General features: G+C 39.6%; 1 protein-coding gene across 1 annotated transcript in view; it reads right to left on the bottom strand.

Annotated features, from left to right (window-relative positions):
• The window catches only part of VAPA (VAMP associated protein A), a 31,713-nt gene extending 11,574 nt beyond the window's left edge, over positions 1-20,139 (bottom strand). Inside the window, exons 1-2 of the mRNA XM_076329984.1 lie at positions 19,931-20,139; positions 1,405-1,557 (exon numbers count right to left, since the gene is read on the bottom strand). Coding sequence (XP_076186099.1) covers positions 1,405-1,557; positions 19,931-20,006 — 229 coding nt within the window. The 5' untranslated portion in view covers positions 20,007-20,139. The remainder of the gene's footprint in view (positions 1-1,404; positions 1,558-19,930) is intronic.

Raw genomic sequence — 20,139 nt, 5'->3', positions numbered from 1 at the left:
CTGAAATTTTAAGGGTCACATTCTACAGATCATATTAGATTAGAAAACTGGTGTCTCTCCTACAAGGAAGTTACTCTAAGGTTTTAATCAATCATAAATATAAAAAGTTTTCCTGGGTTATTCCTTGCAACATTTGAACATATCACCTGAAGCTAGTTCTCCAGCTTCTTTTAAACTTCCCAAAGGGTATAAGGATATGAATCTGAAAAGCTCTGAGGATTGCTCCATGTTTCCCTTTTGCTTTGCTACAGCTCTCCAAGGGTTCTACAAAAATCAGCTTTCTAGACTTAGGAGATCTAGGAGCTCACAGCTGTATTGCCTGTGATGTCTACAACCTATAAGACCACAGTCTATAAAAAGGGGATTCCCCTCTCTCCAAGTTGGGAAATACGGTAGGTCCAGAGAAATAAAGTTTCTCACCTCTTACAGTCACTGGTTTGAGAATCCCCTTTATTCTGGAAATTCCTACCTCAAAATGATTGGGAGAATGACCTACAAAAATCATTTACCAAATCAGAAGACTGATACCTAGTCTTTTCCCATTTTCTTGAGAATGTCTACTCCCACAATTACTAACACTTGGTCTTTTTGACATTGTACAGTCCAGTATAGGATTAGACCATTATACATCCAGCTATCAAAATTCTGTGGATTGTCAGAATGAAGTATGTAAGCCAAACCTACAGGGAGTTTCATGGAAAAAAAGAAAATATTGTCTGGCTTCAGGGCTCACACTCTGCTGAAAAGTAAGGATTCTTTTTTTAATCCCCTCACCCAAAAAAACAAAAACAGACTAAGGAGAGAGTGTCTCTATAGTGAAAAGTACTAGATTTTTCAAATTTAACAGCTACAAACTGCTCCACCTGCCTAAAGTAACAGAAAATATAATTTTTTTAAAAGCAATTTAACGATTGCCACTTAACATATGCTACTGAGATAAATGGAAAAATTATGAAACAATATAGTTCAGGGGCCAATACTATGGTCCAAACAAGTAGTCTACAATTGTGAATGAATATTTTTTTTTATTTAAACGCAATGAACTGTCAAATGTTAAACTTTAAACACATCAGAGCACTCAAGCAATGTCCTGCTTCAAGATATAAGCCTGAATATAGCAGTCTATATATATGTCGCTGCCCATTTCCAATTTTCTTTTCTTCCTCTCAGAGAGCTGCAGATAAACGTGACAAATGGCAAGTATTTCTGTATGGAGGATTTTTCAGGTATCGTTGCAGCTCTACACCAAGTTGACATTGCACTAATGAAGGGCAACAGTTTTATTTTTTTAAAAATCTATTTAAAAAGCTGACATACTTCAAACAGCCTGTAAGATCAAGCATTAGAGAACTTCATGGAAGGCCTAAAAACACCTAACCTACAACTGCATATATTTGTTTTTACCTGAAACAGTTACAGACGATCCTGGGTCAATAATTCCACTGTTCGGCCTCACACAGTATCGACGAGGTGCTGTGGTCTTCACTTTGAAGCATACTTTTCTATCTGATGGATTTCGTAGTTTAAGATTTGTAGTTACTACATCTGTAAAGGGACCTGAAAAAAGGGTTGTTTTTTTTAAATATGCATGTATCTCTGGAAAAGAAATCTGTTTATACAGTACAAATTACTCTTAAAATATAACTTGATGGCAACAAAATTCTAAAAGCAGGTTAAATCATACATCTGTTAAGCACATATACTGCTACATGCAAAGCATGCTTAGTTAAAATAATATACATTACAGCAATGAACAAGTAACTCTTAAATAGTATGACAGACTCAAGCTGCTGGCACAAAAAGGTTTTTTTTATATATATATATATGCTAATTTTACCAAATCATTCTTAACATTTTAAATACCTAGAAGGTAATGGTCATATGCAAAAGTAAATTTTGCTGGATTTTTCTTTAGGAATAAAAGCAACACATATTTTGGAACTCTTTCAAATGTTTAAAAGAAAAAAAACCACTGTGATACTGAAACATACTAACTGCTCTTGAGATTTCAACTTCTGTTGCACTTCTGAGCTCCTATAGACTTGACAGAAACAGACATCAACCTCATCTTTTAAACTCAAAATAGGCAAGAGATGATACTCTGCTTATGCATATACTCTAACTGATCCACAGAAAAGAAGTTGTAGTTGCCATATTTATGTATTCAATGCAGTGTATTCTCTAAACTGTGTTTATGTTAAACCATCAGGATAGGAATTGCCTCTAAGACTGGATCGGACAAGAGGCATAATTTCAATGTCAAGCTGCAAAAACACGTCTTCCAACAGAGATCACCTCCATGCGATGCCACACAGTAACAGCACAAAAAGCAAGTAAGGTTCACAGTGTTCTGAGCTGTGTTAATCTCCCTTATGCTTGTGTCATCTGAAAGCAAGACTGCACAGGCACTAAAAGAATGTAACTTAGAAAATGGAATTTCATATGAACATGAAATTTGTTCAGTAATATTTCATGTGTACATTAACTTTTAAGAACCTTCTTTATTGCTTTTTAAAAATTACACATTAAATTACTACACAATAATTTTCATCAGTATTGAAAACATGACAACTACTTTTCCATTAAAAAACTACAAAGAAATCAAACTTTAGATTAAATTGGATGAAAAAATATACGTGACATGAACAAGTGGTAAGGTACAACAAAACCACAAATTGCATGAGACAAAGGAAGTCAATTCTTTTCTGAACACCTTATTCCACAGAGGTATCTGCACTAGTCTGAAGGAAATGGTACTGGCCTCTATCAAACATGTTACTACACTAGAGGGCTCACTATCTGACCAATGTCTTTGTTTCTATAACTCTCTCTCTCATTCCAAATCCTTGATTTTGAGAGAGTGCTAAACAGAGTCTTGACACAAAACACCAAGACACAAATCAATAAAGGACTAAAATGGGAATTACTGAGAATCAGAATACCGAGATGTAGGTGAAGATACACATGAGCTAGGTTTACATTCAACGAGACTCTTGAGAAAATAGGAACTGGTATTACTTGTCTGAAACTTCATTTCTAATCTGGCTTTATATGGTGGACAAAATAGTCACCCTCTCAATCCAAGCAAATTTGACACAGTCCCCAAGAGGAAGATTTACAAAACTGCTTCAAAGTTTCCTGCCACTTGCCTCTTGATGGCTCTTGCAGGATCCAGTTGCATTTACTTATAGAGTGTGATCCAAAAATAACTCCCATCACCCATACCACAAGCTGAATTAAAATCAGGCAGCTGAATACTCCTCTAAATCTAAGACTGGTGCTGCACTCAGAAAAGACCAAACATTTATTTTTTGGAGTACACAAACATTTTTGAGGAAGTTATTCACGGAGTTTTACTAATAGCCACCTAGGCATTGCCTTTGCAGTACCCAGAGGCATACAGCGCCTTGAATTTGGCTTTCGAAGGTGTGGGTTGCTTTTTTTTTAATTGCGACTCTAGGCAACCTGAGGAGCTCTGCTTCTCAATCTTCTCAACTGCTATTACTAAGGAAATTCTGCTCAAAGGAGAAAAAGGCTCAGTTCAGAGGCTCATTTTGAAAGGCACAGTTATCAAGAAAAGGAGCTATACTATTCAAAAATAGCTTATTTCAAGACAAAGAAGCAGTGAATTTATAAACTGATGATAAACTGGTTTTTAAACTTTAAAAAAAAAAGATGTTCTGTTTCTTTTGAGACATGAAAGGTCCCCTTCATGCCTGCCTTCTCAAAGTGCATAATAATGAGATAGGATTCAAAATACTCTTCAAATTATTCTGATATTTACTGTCAGTTCTAACACCACAGAGAATTTAAAAAAAAAAATCTGCTTTTATTCCCCAGGTACACGAATGCAGTGACCTCCTTTGCATTTCCTGGATACTTCCCAAAAAAGAGCCTTTAGCTCAGGGACATTTTTTAGTATCAGACATTTCTTTCAGAGTGGACTGAAATCTTTTTCAAGGTCTAGAGCACCCTTCTGACAGCTTTACCTTTCACCTGCTTTCTAAAAGCTTTAAAGAAAAAGAAGCTGTAAAGCCTCTCAAGACTCGTAACCATCAGATTTAATAAATAGCTGGTAACAAACGGGTGCACAAAAGGAAAAGACAACTAAATTTCACTGTTCCTGCAGAACCCAGCTATTTTGGTAGGTTAGTGGCATACCGACAGACAGCACTGATCTGAGCACGGACAGGCAGGAGCAGACACGAGGATAGTAAATCAGAAAAAAATAACTATTACCATTCAGAGGAGCCGCACGATCTAAATTAGCATGACATATCCTTCAAAAAAGAAACCATGCAACAGCAGAAGAGGATTCTGGAGTTCCCATTCACACAAATATAAATACCGTGACCCTTGGGGGAGTGGGGAAATAAAGTACAAGCTGGCACTAACAGCCTGAGTGCAAAAGCCTAAATCATGACAGTTCCTTGAGAAAAACAGGAAGCGGGGGGAGGAGGAGAACCAAGAAGGAGAAACGTTTTAGGCCATACCACACAGACCGCATCTAAACAAGGAAAAGAACAGGCAAAGATGGATACAGACATTCTGCACATGCACCAAGATGGATAAATGCATGCCAGCTTCATCTCAGAAAACATAGAGCTACCCTAAGACAGCATTATACTCTCAAAAAGAGTATCTCACTTGCTGTTTGCATGACACCCAGGCCAAAGCTGTTTTTTATTTGAGCACTTAAACCTCAGCTGTCTCAGCTCATGTCTAACTGTACCCACCACACAAAATGCCTCATGAGTACTCATCTACTGTTGTTTGCCCCATACTTCCACTGTAAACTGCTTAAGACTATCTTTTATGTTATATTTGTACAACTTAAGACAATGGACTTCTAGATCTGCAACTAGGGTTTTCAGAAGCTGTGGTAATTTAACTAATAAAATCCTCAAGCTATACTGATGTAACTATGATGTCTAATGACAAGAGACCATTGCTTTACAAACTTGTAATTTCAATCTAACAACCTCTGGATGTCAGTTACTTTAAAGGGGACAGGGAGTTCAGCAACCCACTTAGTAGTGTAAATTCAAGACACCAATTACAGCATCTTCCTAGAATAAAAGTTATGAGAGTGCCAGGTTATTCCAACTGTTTTGAATGGAGCAGTGACAATCTATGCCAAGATTTTTCCTGTCTTTTTGACGAGGGCCTTAGAAAGGAATGACAGACAACTGCCTTATCACACTCAGAAATACTAGAGATCTCCAAAAACATTATGTACTGAATTTCTATTCCAGCAATCTTATAGTGCAGCCACTGCAACATTAATGCCGGGGTTGCCTCTGGCAACTACACATCTCGGACTACAGCAACTAGTGGGCAGGAAGAAATGACACAGATTCTGCAGAGCCAGTTTCCACTGCTGAAACACAGTGCCAAGTTTCCCGGCTTGCCACAAGCTTGCTAGTTACGCTACAGTAAAACCGAAATACTATGTATTACTGGACAGGTAGGACCTGTACAGAGATCTTTTTGATCAACGGTGTCATTTTCTCTTCAAATTCAGATCTCCTTCAGTTCCTCAGCTCCAAAAGTCATCCTTCTACCACCTGGGATAGTCAAACATAAGGGAAAAAATGATGACGTGAATATGCCTTTCTAGAGTGGGACAGAAGAGCTTAGACCAACCTCCTCAGCCTGTGGTACCCCTGGGAAAGGTGAGAGATCAGTCAGTATCTCTAGTTGTTGGTAGCACAGAGCAAACAAAGAACTTCTGAGAAGTGGACATGCTTGGTTATCAAGAAGCTCCATTCAAAATTAGTACGGCTGTCATAATGTATACACAGAGCCTGTCATAGAATATCACCTCTACCTAAAATTGGATAAGAAATTATAATTTTATTAAATTACATAAAATTTTTGATAATTAGAAGGCAGATAACTTGTAGTTGTACAAAAATGAGCATGCATTATTAAATAAATTCAACAGCATTGTATATGAAACAGCTTAAGTGTTAAGTAAATTGTCCTCTTAAATTTAAGACATTGAACTGTAGCTGTTATAAAAGCTAATACCTAATCTGACTCTGCCAGAAAGCACTCTATTTCATGCACAGAACTAAAGTTTATTTAAACTGTAAACTGGCACAGTAAAGTGATATATTCAGCCACATCTAAAACCAATATAAGTACACATCAAAAAGTACACAGACTGGCAAAAGGAATCCAAACTCCTTAAAATGTGTAAATTACAGTGTTAACTTCAAAAACTATTGTGATTATATGCTTTAAGTGGGATGCTGTTTTTTCATAATTGCTTCATCACCTTTGAAATTCCAAGAACACTTGAAACAACATACAGAACACTTGAAACATACAGAACACTTGAAGGCATCTTTACTAAAACAAACTCAGGGAGGGTAGTTTTCTTTCAGCACACAATGAAGCCAGGTTGGGCAGGCAAAGAAAAATAATTTACTGCATTTGACAATTTGAGCCCTAATGAGAAAGGAGTTAAAAGTCAGCAGGATAAAAACTAGCAGTAATATTATAAAGCCAGCAAGACAAATTTTGAGAACAAGTTAACTGACTTTTATGATAGACCTGACAGGAATAGAGTAAGATCTCCATCAACTCATTCTGCCAGAATTAGAATAAAGAAAGAATAAGTTAAATTAACATAGCCCCATGTATTCGTACATACCTACATCCATACGATGGAATAAAGAATTTTTTAATTAGGCCAAAATTTAATTATTTTTCTTTCCCATCATTTGACATAGCAATCACAGAATGGTTGAGGTTGGAAGGGACCTCTGGATGTCATCTGGGCCAAACCCCCTGCTCAAGCAGGGACACCCAGAACCAGTTGCTCAGGACTGTGTCCAGGTGGCTTTTGAATATTTAAGAGGATGGAGACTCCACAGCCTCCCTGGACAACCTGTGCCAGTGCTCAGTCATCCTCACAGTGAAAAAAAATATTTCCTGCTGTTCAGAGGGAACCTCCTGTGTTTCAGGTTGTGCCCATTGCCTCTGGTCCTGTCACTGGGCACCACTGGAAAGAGCCTGGCTCCATCCTCTTTCCACCCTCCCTTCAGGTATTTGTACGCATTGCTAAGAGCCCCCTGAGCCTTCTCTTCTCCAGGCTGAGCAGTCCCAGCTCTCTCAGCCTCCCCTCATAGGAGAGATGCTCCAGTCCCTTCATCATCTTCCTGGCCCTTCACTGGACTCTCTCCAGTATGTCCATGTCTCTCTTGTAGTGGGGAGCCCAGAACTGGACCCAGCGCTCCAGCTATGGCCTCACCAGCGCTGAGCAGAGGGGAAGGATCACTTCCCTCAACCTGCTGGCAACACTCCTCCTAATGCAGCCCAAGATACCATTGGCCGCCTTTGCTGCAAGGGTGCATCGCTGGTTCACGGTCAACTTGGTGTCCACCAGGACCCCCAGGGCCTTTTCTGCAAAGCTACTTTCCAGTCCGTCAGACCCCAGCCTGTATTGGTGCATGGCGGTGTTGTTCCTCCCCAGGTGTAGGACTTTGCACTTCCCCTTATTGAACTTCACAAGGTTCCTGTCAGCCTGTTTCTCCATCTGCCAGCTCCCTCAGCACTCGTGGGTGCATTCCATCAGGGCCCATGGACTTAGGTATGCCCAGTTTACTTAAGTATTCCCTGACCTGATCATCTTCCACCAAGCGTACGGAAGGAAAGATGTCTAAAAATGAAAGACCAGTGTTCTGTAGCGAGTCAAAACTTGACTGTCAGATAAAAAAACTAATCTTAAAATATACACAAAGCACTTAATTGCTCCAAATGGAATTTTATAGCACTTTCTGAAAAAAGCATAGGTGACACAGCTGACAAAAGAAAGTGAGAGGAATGTTGTTTATTTCCATAAATTAGTTTTAAGAAATTAATATTCAGACCACTGCAAAAACACTCAAGAGAATCCATAATATGCATTGCCAATGAACATAATTCCTTCCTCTTCAAATATCAAATACCATGACCATTCAAATACCTTCTTCAACTGGAAGAAAAATTCCAATTCTAACAAATCACCTATGTTAAAATTATTCACGGTCTATGAAGCATAACAGCTTAGGTTTCATGGATTAATAATTCAACATTATAGGTCTGAATGATCAGGAATAATCAGTGGATGAAGGTGCAAAATTAATAATACCTACAAATAACCATGGCTCTCAGGTAGATATCCATATATTAGAGCAATAGTACAGAATCTTTCACTTCTTATTCTACCCTGGCACGTGAGAAAGTTATTAGTTTTATCATCAACCTGCATGTAAATGTCAGAATGCAAAAAAGGTTTTATAAGAAAGCTGACACACCTCAATGTCCACAGCTCCTGAAGGCTGATTCTAGGCTAGCACTGTTTGCCATGGGTAACATCAGATTTTACCTGAGCTCCCCACAATGACATGCTGTCAGCATCCATGCTGATGATGTATCTGCCGAAGAGTTTTGCTTCTAAAAACTGCTGAGACAATGCCCATTTCTTAATCCTAAAAGAGCTCATCTTCCTCTGTCAAAGGGACAAGCAGAGCCTATATATGGCTACACAGCTTACTAGAGATGCTTGTGCAGATGCTGGCATGCATGCTTTACTGGGGGCTGGTGTTACAGAAATGGGAATTGAAACCTTTTGCCTGCCATTCTGACAGAGAAAAGACAGGAATACAATACAGCAGCATTTCAAAGCAGACAAAACAAACAACTTTTTTTTCTTACATTTTCTTTCTGGATCAAAATTTCATATTCACCCCAGCTTGCTACTGACATGTTGTTAGCAGCCAAAAAACACAGTAAAGATGGAATAAGCATCTATCTCAAGGGTAAAGTACAGCCACAGATCATTACCATGAATTCTGGTAAAGAGAACATTATCTACTTTATATCTTACATAAAATACAGACTAAAAGGAGATTGTCCTGCATTTAATGTTAAATATGGACAATGGTTTCTTTAGCTTCAACAACAACAAAAAACCACTAATAATAAGACAGTATAACATGTAATAACTTCATCCAAAGATATTAATGCTTGTAATTAGCTTAAGCTTTAAAATTTAGTGGTCTGAGTCCAATTCAGTCATATATGTCTATTCTTGATAATTTTCCTACTGAAAGAGCACCATTACTAAAGAACTGTCATGTTACTAACATGGAAGGCATGTTTGTTACTTAAACTTAACCTCCACATTATTGTGAATTCCTTACTTGCAATTTAGCTTTATTTGGTTACATTGTAATTCTTTCCAAATACACATTAAGAGCATACTAAAATTGGTTACTCTGCTAAAGTCTTAAGAATCTAATGATAAAGTATTATTCATCCCAAAGCACTCTCACCGTTGAAGTAACAAGAGCAGTAGAAATATTTTACTACTGCTAAACATGAACATTTAAACCAGCAAATTATTCCCAAGTCCTGAAACATCTAAGTAATATGTACAAGCAATCTTTCAGTACAGATGCAATATTAACAATTTAGTTCAGTAAGGGCTGTGTTATAAACCCTTCCTGCTGGAGCAGCTATTCTCTTTACTTGCATAAGGTAGGATAACTAATGAATTTGATAATTACAGAGGCTCTTAGATTTCAAAGAATACTAGCAGATTTGAACAACAGAACTAAATAAACAACTAACTCTTCCCTTTCTTTTTCCTTTTAAACTTGCTTTGTATTTTAACCTGCTATAGCTTACAAAAGGTTCCAGTGATGCTGAAAAGCCCGGCTCTCCTGTTTAAAATATTCAAATATTCAGCAGCTTAAAATATGTATGCATCCTCAAATACAAAATTTCCAATTGGATACACCTTTCTGATCTGAATTGCAACATACAAGATACTTTTCAAACTTTATAGCAGTGATCAGAATACTTGTAATCATCTCAGATGACAGCTATAGTGGCACATAGAAAAATCAGTCTTTCCTCAGAAAACATGACCAAAAGCTGTTACCTAGCACTTTTCCCAGTGTGCTCCAAGAACTGGGTATCAGAGGCCAGGCTCAAACATTAAACAGAACACCGGAGCTCTTGTGGCTTTCACTGGTTTCCTTGCAAGTAGTATCCCACAGCATAACAAAGTAACTTTAAAAATAAATCAATTTCACACTTCTCCCAGTGCGGACAAAAGCCCAGAAAGTTCTTTTAAAAAAAACCAAACAGTTTCAGGTGTTTGGCTGTTAGATGGTGTCCAACCTCAGTACATAACACAGAGCCCGGCCTAAACAGGCTTATATATCAGACATTAAAACTTCCTGCAGACAGGTCTAGCTAATACTGGACTACCTCCCAAAGACATGAACAGCTCACTTCAGTTTCAGGGTGACCTTTCATTCTCTGGAAGCGCAGACTACAGGTCTCAAGCTCCCAAATCTCTGAAAGCCAAGTAGAGCATACCCTACAGTCACTCAGGAAAACAAACACCTCCTTTAAATAAAAGTTGCACTGAGTCACAGTCTTGTCACTCAGACAGGATCATAAACTCCATTCCCTCACTACCTTCACATCACAGTACTGAGCTGAGCTAATGCAGCCACGCTTCCCAGGACCAGCCAGCTCACTTCTATAGAAGCAGCTAGGGTTCTAACTTGAGTTGTAATATGGAACGTGTTTAGTAGATGTCTAGTAGACACCCAAATTAAAAACCAAACAGTTTTTACTTTCATTGGCTCTACTGGCCTTAGTGGCCATATTAACATCATACTGTTAACATGTTAAACATGTTAAATCAACATCATACTCCTATGACTTATAATTACTAAGTTTACTTCACAGATGGAGAAGTTACTCCTATGTATATGATTTTTAAATATATGAACATCCCTTCTTACAAAGAAAAAAACATTAAACACCTATCTCAGTCAAGCTATTCTAATGTCTTGGAACGTAACATGACATGCCGGCTTTTAGCTTAAGTACATCATTAGGTACCACCATTGTCCTACCAAACTTTCAAGAACATTGTAACCTCATGATCTAGGAGAAGCCTTCTAAACTCCACATGAAACAAACCATTTTGTAAGATGGTGTCTGACGAATTTAAAACTATTTTTGCCCACATAATTTTTAGAAGGTTGGTTCAGACTGACATGATTCGGATTTGAAATTCAACTGGTTTCTAATGATCTAAATACATTCACAGCCACTTGATGCCAATTCATTTTTGTACCAATCCTACCCTTTAGCCTACATAGCTTTTCTTTTCCCCAGTGCTTACCTCTTCTGATATATTTATAAATAGCAATCAGGTCCCCTTTCAGTCTTCATTTTGCTAAGATAAACAAGCCAAGCTATTCTACTTCACTTAATGTTAATAACTTTTTCTTTGCACCATTCCCATTTGGATTCATCTTCTCTGACTAGGTGTTGCCAGGGATGCATTCAGATAAAGTTTCATCAATGCCATAAACCTTGACATTAATACTTCCCTCACTACAACACTACAGTCTCATATTTGCCCCATTTCATGACTTGTCACACTCGCAATAAACCTGTGATTAAGTACTACTCTCTAGTTTTATTCGTCCTTCATCACTTCCAACTACAATGAGAAAACAGCAGTTCTATTATTAGCACACATCAAGTGCACAAATTTTTTTTGCGTTCATCACATCTCCTAACTTTGCATTACCAATGAGCTCTACCAGCATAGTCCCACCCATACCAAGGTCATTAATGAAGATACTAAACCAAGTTCAAACACGACACTGGTCCATCCTTTAGAAATGTCCTTATTAAGCTTCCAATAGCCCAACAGCTGTGCTGCAGTTTATTTTACAGCTTGTCCCTTCTCCACCCTACGTTTTCCACTAAGCTCTTTTACCTGCAACTTAATTATTAGTTTTGCAGATACCTCTGTATCAAATAATCAATATTCAGATCATAGAACAGACCTTCCTGGAAGATATGTCAAAACATTTGGAAGACAGGGAGTTAATTAGAGACAGCCAACATGGCTTCACCATGGGCAAATCATGCCTGACTAATCTAGTGGCCTTCTACGATAGAGTGACTACATCAGTGGACAAGTGAAGAGCTATGGATGTCACCTACCTGGACTTCTTAAGGCCTTTGATACAGTCCCGCCCGACATTCTTACCTCTAAATTGGAGAGATATGGGTTTGATGGATGGACTGTTAGATGGATAAGGAATTGGCTGGGTGGACATGCCCAAAGAGTTACAGTCAATGCCTCAGTGTCCAAGTGGAAACCAGTAACGAGCGGTGTCCCTCATCTGATCCTGGTGGTCCCAGGATCTGTACTGCGACCAATACTATTCAATGTCTTCATCAATGACGTAGTGGGATTGAGTGCACCCTCAGCAAGTTTGCAGATGACACCAAGCTGAGTAGTGATGTTTATTTGCTTGAGGGAAGGGATGCCATCTAGAAGGACCTTGACAGGCTTGAAGGGTGGGCCCACATGAACCTCATGAGGTTCAACAAGGCCAAGTGCAAGGTCCTGCACCTAGGTCAGGGCAATCCCCAGTATCAATACAGACTGGGGGATGAAGGGATTGAGAGCAGCCCTGCGGAGAAGGACTTGGGGGTACTGGTGGATGAAAAACTGAACATGAGCCGGCAGTGTGTGCTTGCAGCCCAGAAGGCCAATTGTATCCTGGGCTGCATAAATAGAAGAGTGGCCAGCAGGTCGAGGAAGGTGATTGTTCCCCTCTACTCCACTCTTATGAGACCCCCCCACCTGGAGTACTGCATCCAGCTCTGGAACCCCCAGTACAAGACAGACATGGAACTGTTAGAGTGGGGTCCAGAGGAGAGCCACAAAAATGGTCAGAGGGCTGGAACACCTCTCCTGTGAAGAAAGGCTAAGACAGTTGGGGTTGTTCAGGCTGGAGAAGAGAAGGCTCCAGGGAGACCTTATTGTGGCCTTTCAATATATAAATGGGGCTTATAAGAAAGACAGAGAAAGACTCTTTACCAGGGCCTGTAGTGACAGGACAAGGGGCAACGGAGTTAAACTGAAAGAGGGTACGTTTAGATTTGACATAAGAAAGAAATTTTTTATGATGAGGGTGGTGAGACACTAGGACAGGTTGCTCAGAGAAGTTGTGGATGCCCCATCCTTGGAAGTGTTCAAGGTCAGGTTGGATGGGGCTTTGAGCATCAGAAAGATGTCCCTGCCCATAGGAGGGGAGTTGGACTAGGTGATCCCTTCCAACCCAAACCACTCTATGATTTTATGAAATAATGTAATGACGTTCAGTAAATCCAGTGGTAAGATCAGATTTTGTTTGGGGGATGCACACAGAAGAGATGAAAAAGAGACACAGATAGAGAGAGGAGGTGGTCTCAGATCAGACTGGCACATTCTACCTGGGACACTCATGCTGCATTTTATTCCACGTTCCATTTACCTCCATGTCTTTAATTATTCTTTCCTCTAAGGCTTTGCATACTATCGAGGTCAGACCTATTCAAGCATTGAAGTGTCAAATTAAGAATTACTCCAAGTGAGACCACATTTTGAAAAACACAGGAGGGAAAAAATCTGATGTGACTATCTTTTTAAAATTCAGGCAAACAATTATTTTTCTTTTCTTCCTTATTCATGTTATTAAAAACCAAACACCTGAAGTCCTACACCAGGATAGTATTTAGCAAACTATCTTAACTCTCAAGACCTTGTTCATATAGAAATAAACTAAAAATATTTATTTTAATTTACAGAACCACGTATTTCTAAATACTTTCAAAACATAAAATGAAATGTGACATCTACCTTGCCAAATAATTTACAATGCAGTAACTGTATACAATACAAAAAAAAAAACACTAAAAGGCAAGAGAAGCTAAAGAGGCCAAGATCACTATGCACCAGATAATGCCTTACTGCCTTAAGGAAAATAAAGTTACTAAAATTCTAACTTGTGTTTCTGCATTTTTATTTTCAACAATAGCACATCAGAAATTATCTTAGTAGAGACATTTTGCTGATTTTTTTTTTTTTTAAGAAATTAGCTTATACACACTTATCTGGCTCATCTGACAATAAAAGCCTTGTAATTTGACAACTTTCACACTGGAAAATGTAATACTTATCTAATTAGTCAATGATTTTTTTTCCACTTTACACACAGCAAGTTCTCTCCAGCAGCCTTTTCCAACTTGAATTTATGGCTTGTAAGCTGAGCATGTAATAACCCTTTAATGACTAATGGTCACAAAGATCTGGTTAACAAACATCTCCCAAAGACAAAGTTAGTCAGAAAGTAAAACATATTCACAAACCACAGTCAAGCTGAAACAGGAACAATTTATACCACCACAATGGACAGTCTGTGCACTAAATATTCAGACCTATTAACTGATGCATCAAACAGCTCCTCTTGTTCATGGTAAGTTTCTACTTTTCAACTTGGCCTTGAACAATGGTAGTGTTCATATATAATACAGTATTTTTTACAGTATTAATAATGATGTATCACAGTGATCTACAACACTTGGTTAGGCTATCAACAAGCAGAATGAGTAGGCACTTTATACTAATAACAATGTAGAGGTGAAGCTTTTATACCAATGACTACACTGGAAGTACAAGACGGTGAGGTTTGGATAGTGTTCCTCTGTTTAGTGAAGATGCAATATTAAGTAAAACAGAGTCCTACAAATTGCAGGTAAAGGACAAAACTTCCAAATCTTCACTGCAGTATACCTCTATCATCATATGAAAATCTTTCATTATTGAATCTTAAAACAAATGGCAAACTAGATCTGCCAAGATATAATCTAACATCTATAATATGCCTGACTTCACTGATCAGCACAACTCCTTTTTATTAGTCAGTTTTAAATGCAGTCTAACACCATGGTAGAGATGTATGTATTAACACAGTATCACCTCATAAGCAACACCCAAGTAAAAAAAAAAATTATCTTCCTTTCCCTTCCTCAACACATTCCCACCAATCATTTTGTATCTCAATTTTCATTAATACCTAACATTAAAAAAAATTTAAAATACTAACAAATATTACATTTGAGCCAGGAAACAATGGATAGAAGTACAGATATATAGGAAGAGTAAACAATTCCAGGAATCCTTCTTGGATTTAAAAAGAAAGAAAAAGAAGTAAAAGTCTACTTGTTGAATACTGAGTCATTCTATGGGATGTTCAATCTTTGCATTACACAATACTCAGCTAGCAAAAATATTAACTTAAATGGAATCATTTCAAAGTATCAAAAAGCCACAACTGTGTTAGTAATCACTTACAACCAGTTTTTCCTCTCTGCACTCCCATTGTTTAGTTTCAAAAATGTTCTTTAATGAAGATACCAAAAAATTTACATCCCAATCGCCTTTTTTTTAACCTATCTTAGAAAGCTGGGATATCGCAAATTTGCTGGTACTTTGAATAAAGTGAAAACAGGTGTAAAATTTGACATAATGAAGACACACACAAATAAGGCAGCAAGATCACATCTGAGGACTTCAGACCCTGCCTACACTAAAAGATATCCTGGGCTGATTCTGGCAACAGACCTTGAGGGCAGGGATGGATTTAATGTTCAGCTATTTTTACCTTTAAATTCCATCTTCTTGGTTTGCAGTAACACATAGCCCGTGGCTTTCAATGTTACCAATAGCAGTGTAACGATTACAAAATAATCTACTGCAATATTTTTGTATTATTTAAAAGATCATCAAAATCTGCATTTCAGAATGAGCCGTAATACTTAAGTGAAGTGCTCTCTACCTCACCTGGCAAGAGTCACTTGAATGTATACCAGCTGATAGCTGATTTTATACTCTAACAATCATAGATTATGAATCAGATTAATAATCAGAAATTAAACACCATCTGTTATACTGATCTGTCCCAGTAACTCAAACCATCAAGGGGAAAAATTATTGCACACAGACATGCTCAAAAGTTGATTTTAGCCTGCTTACTTGCTGACTTATTTCTAGCCTCCAGGTGGTAACAACAACAACAAAAAAAAAAAAAGGAAAAGCGTGCCTCATTATTTTGAGATGTTTACAAAGGTAACACAAATGGATTTCACACGCTTGTAAGCAAGAACTTCAATAAAGGATATCAACTTAAAATATTCAGACATTTTTGTAATGTCTGACTACTGCTAGTCAGACACCTCTGAATCACATGAAATTCAAATTCTGAACACTGTCTACTAATTTTCCAAGGCTCACCAAATCAACTAGTGTTGATTTTCAACTAGGTGTTGCAGAAGCATGTCTTATGACTGATTTAAAGATTTGGCGAAGGTTTTTAAAAAGGACCATCATCCAAGACCAACTTAAATACACGTTACTTACAATTGCAAAACTGGTTTCTTTGAATTAAGGAAGACTGAGTTTCCATAAAAATGCTAGAAATCTTTGAACTGAAAACTTCAAGTGCTGCTATTTAACTACACAACTGCTTAAAAAAAATGTATTTACTCACAAGGAACCAATTCCAGATTACCATAATCTTCACTAAACTAGAGCTACAGACAATAATTATATGCATGAGTCACATGAAAAAGACCCCAATAAGAAGCAGAAGATGTTCCACCCTCCAAATTAGTTGCTTTTAAGTGTCTCATGTTTCAGTTCTTCCTATCCAGTCCTAAACAAACCCAAACAACTTCAGATTTGAGAAGCCTAACAAAATATATTAGACTAAAATACTAAAATAGGAAAGCTAACCTACAGGAGTAATATGGCTGAAGACCTGGATACAAGAACCACAAGGCAAATATTCAGTGCTCCATATTGAGTCTCTGAAAGCAGTATTACTCAGTCTATCAACTGCCCCTTAGTTTCATCATTTTTAAGTACAATTTTTCCTCTTGTCACATTTGCACAACACTGAAAAGTATTTATTTTTGTGGTTTTCCTTATGTATTCCTGATGGTTCCAGAATCCAAAGAAACCTAGCTATCGTAGAAGCAGAGGGAATTAACCATGACCCAAAACGCTATTAATGACTGAAATTTCTAGGAATGCAAAGTACTATAAAAACAGGATTCTAATCTTTTGGTCACCAAGGGAAATATGTAATGTGTTAGCCTTGGGATGCGTTCTTTAGACCTCTGCCTGAATTGTGTGGAATAAAATTCAGGATAAATGTATTATAGACCTTATTTTTGCTGATTGAGTAAAGTAGATTAAAAAAAAAAAAAAGACAGTTTCATCAGGCAATAATGAATCTAAAGCCTTGGCAACAACTCCTTAAGTCCTATGTACTTTTTAATTTAAATCATTGTTTGCATAGGGGTATACTAACACATTTCACTGTAACCCTAAAGGTTAGCAAATCCATTATAAGTTCCTGAGGCAAGAAAACCAACAAAACTATTTGTCCAGTTCAGATGTTTAGACTTAAACTGGATCTCTGTTACATACACATCAACAGTATTAGGTCAATAATAATAATGGATAATTGTCCCAATAAAATAACTTTGAATAACCAGCTGCACTGAAAAAATATATGCTTTTTTTTTTAAACAAAGGTGTATGATTTTCCTACACTAAGTTACACTTATTCTGAGTCATACATTCTCTTACTAACCAATTACTTTTTAAAAGATAACACTTGGGATTCCCTTCTGCCAATATTGTATTCTTCAATGCAGTACTTTAGAACTGAATTAGTTCGTGGCCCACAAACCTTTTTAAACACCTCAGAATAATAAGCAGTTACAAAATATTTATTGAGAGTGCATTCGATGCTCTCTCAATAGATAGCTCTTTCTATAGTATATTACTGTAATAACATAGTAATAGAGAGTGCTTAGAGTACTAAGACTGCAGTCTCATTATGCTTCAGATTTTGTTTTTGCTTAGTCTGCTCTACAGAAATTTTCCTAATACATGCATTAGCCTGAAACCAAAGTTTATGCCTGAAGAATACACATTTCATGCTCTAAGTACATAAACACACAGCACAATACAGATCACTGACTGACAATGGCTTCATACAGACAGAATTTCTAATCTAGTATTTATTCTATATTCCCTGTATCAACACTTTGTTTCATATCACATAAATACGGCTTACTTCCAGCTTGAAGACAGCTCAACATTTGAAAGCTTCAAATTAGACACAGTAGCTTTTTAGTTTAAAAATAAATAAATAAAAATTCATGCATTTTCCTCCAACCTTTTCTTGCAATAAGAATACAGTGTATTGAAATCTGAGTGCAGCCAGACCTGGCAGCATTTTAACAACACAAAACAGAAGTGAAAAAGATAAGTTCCGACCATGGTTTTGACTCTATGAATGTGCAATTTAAAAATTTAAAAATGTAAGCTATCAAGAAATTAATATGTGTGATCAGACAGATTTTGGTTTTTAATTGATTTGATGGATCAATAAAACGAGTATAGTTTGTACCAGTATAGCATCTCTTTGATAAACCAGACTTAAGCTTTATTTCTAAAAGCCAGGCCAGCCAAAGGTATTTTGGGGGAATACGGCGTTCTTCTCTAATATAAACATTAATTTGTTCTAGTTGTCCATTTAAAGATTTTTACAACATCATAAATTCCACTGTCCCTCTAAAACAGTGAAAAATGAGTCTACTAAAAATGGAAAATAAAATAGAAACGTTTCTAGGATTAGGCAAGTACACGTGCTGACACTAGTCACAAAATTTAAAATGTAAGTTCAGACAACATTCACAGCTTTAAAAAAAAAAATTTAATATTACTGATTCTAAATCCAAAACGTTCTGAGATTTTTCTCAATGGCCCTTATGGGTATAAAATATAATCACAGGATACTACTGAAAACTACTTATTCTATCATGCTTTTCTTTATTCCCTTACCTTTCAACGATCACTCATCTCTGGAAGAGCCTTTCCTTTCACAACTATCTAATTTATTAGGAGCGAAAAAACCCCCACATGACAACAGCGCTAACTGGGACCTATTTTGACAGAAGCATGTCATGCCGGTCACAGTCATGCGGTCGGCACGCAATACCCGATACACGGAAACTTCCGAAATGCACACATTCCTTTCCTTCATTCCCAAGAAAGGAGCGAGCTGCCTGCTTACGTACCAAGAACCTGCCTGAAACATGACAACTTGGGGGAAAGGGCGGGGAGTCATTTGCCAGGCCAGCGGGACAGGCTGATTCGGGGAGAGGGTGCGAGTGCCTGCACATCGCCTACTCGCACACCCCTGGAGTGATGGTGCAAAACCGCACCAGCCCCCGCGGGGACACCGGCGGGGGCCAGGGCTGGGCTCTGACAAGCGCCCGCAGCCGGCCCTCCAGGGCGCGGGAGGGGGAAAAGGCCAGCCGTGAGGGTAGCCTCGTGAAGGGAGTCCCCCCCCTCCCCGCTCCTCTCCCGGCTCCCTCGCACGGCAGCAAGGCTTCCATCGCCCGCTTCGGGGCCTCTGCTACCCGCTACAGGCAGAGTGAGACCTCACGGAGGGGGACCGGCGGCCACGCAGACCCCCGCGGCCACAGAAATGACAGGAGAGCGACTCCCCCTCCCGGGGCCGGGCCCCGTCCCCTCCCCGGGCCCCGTTACTCCAGGGCCGGGCCTCCCGAGCGGAACGGTGACACGGCAAGCGGCCGCGCCAGCATGTGGGGGGACACGCGGGGGCAGGGGGCGGACTGGCGCACCGGCGGGGGCGGGAGGGGGGCGGCCGGCCCCCGAGCGCCGCGCCCGGCAGAGCGGGAGGCTGGCGGGCACCCGCCGGGGGCCGGGCCGCGGCGCTGCCGGGGCCGCGGACACGCTCTCGAGTCCCCGCGGGATCCCAAGATGGCGGCGGCCGAGCCCGTTCACCGGCTCGGCGGCGCCCCCCCCCACCCCCCGACGGACCCGGGCGGGCAGGGCCCGGCACCGCGGCCCGGGGTGGGGGAACCGAGGCGCCTGGAGGCGGCCCAGCGCCGAGGCGATACGGGACACCCCGCCGAGCCGGGCCGGCCCGCTGCCCCCCTCCCCCGCGCCCGGCCCCCCCCTCACCTTTGAATTTGAGGTCGGTGGGCGGATCGAGCACCAGGATCTGCTCGTGCTTTGCCAGAGCCCCGGCGGCCGCCATCTCGCTCGCTCGCTCCGGCGGGAGGAGTGAGGGGAGGGGGGCGGAGGAGGAGGAGGGGCGGGAGAGGGAGGCGGAGGCCGGACGGCGGCGCCGCTCCCTCGCGGCGGGCGGGCAGTGGTTCCGCGCGGCTGCG

Source organism: Aptenodytes patagonicus, chromosome 2 (assembly GCF_965638725.1).
Source record: "Aptenodytes patagonicus chromosome 2, bAptPat1.pri.cur, whole genome shotgun sequence".
Classification (NCBI taxonomy): Eukaryota; Metazoa; Chordata; class Aves; order Sphenisciformes; family Spheniscidae; genus Aptenodytes; species Aptenodytes patagonicus.
This window is presented reverse-complemented; position numbering and strand designations above follow the sequence as displayed.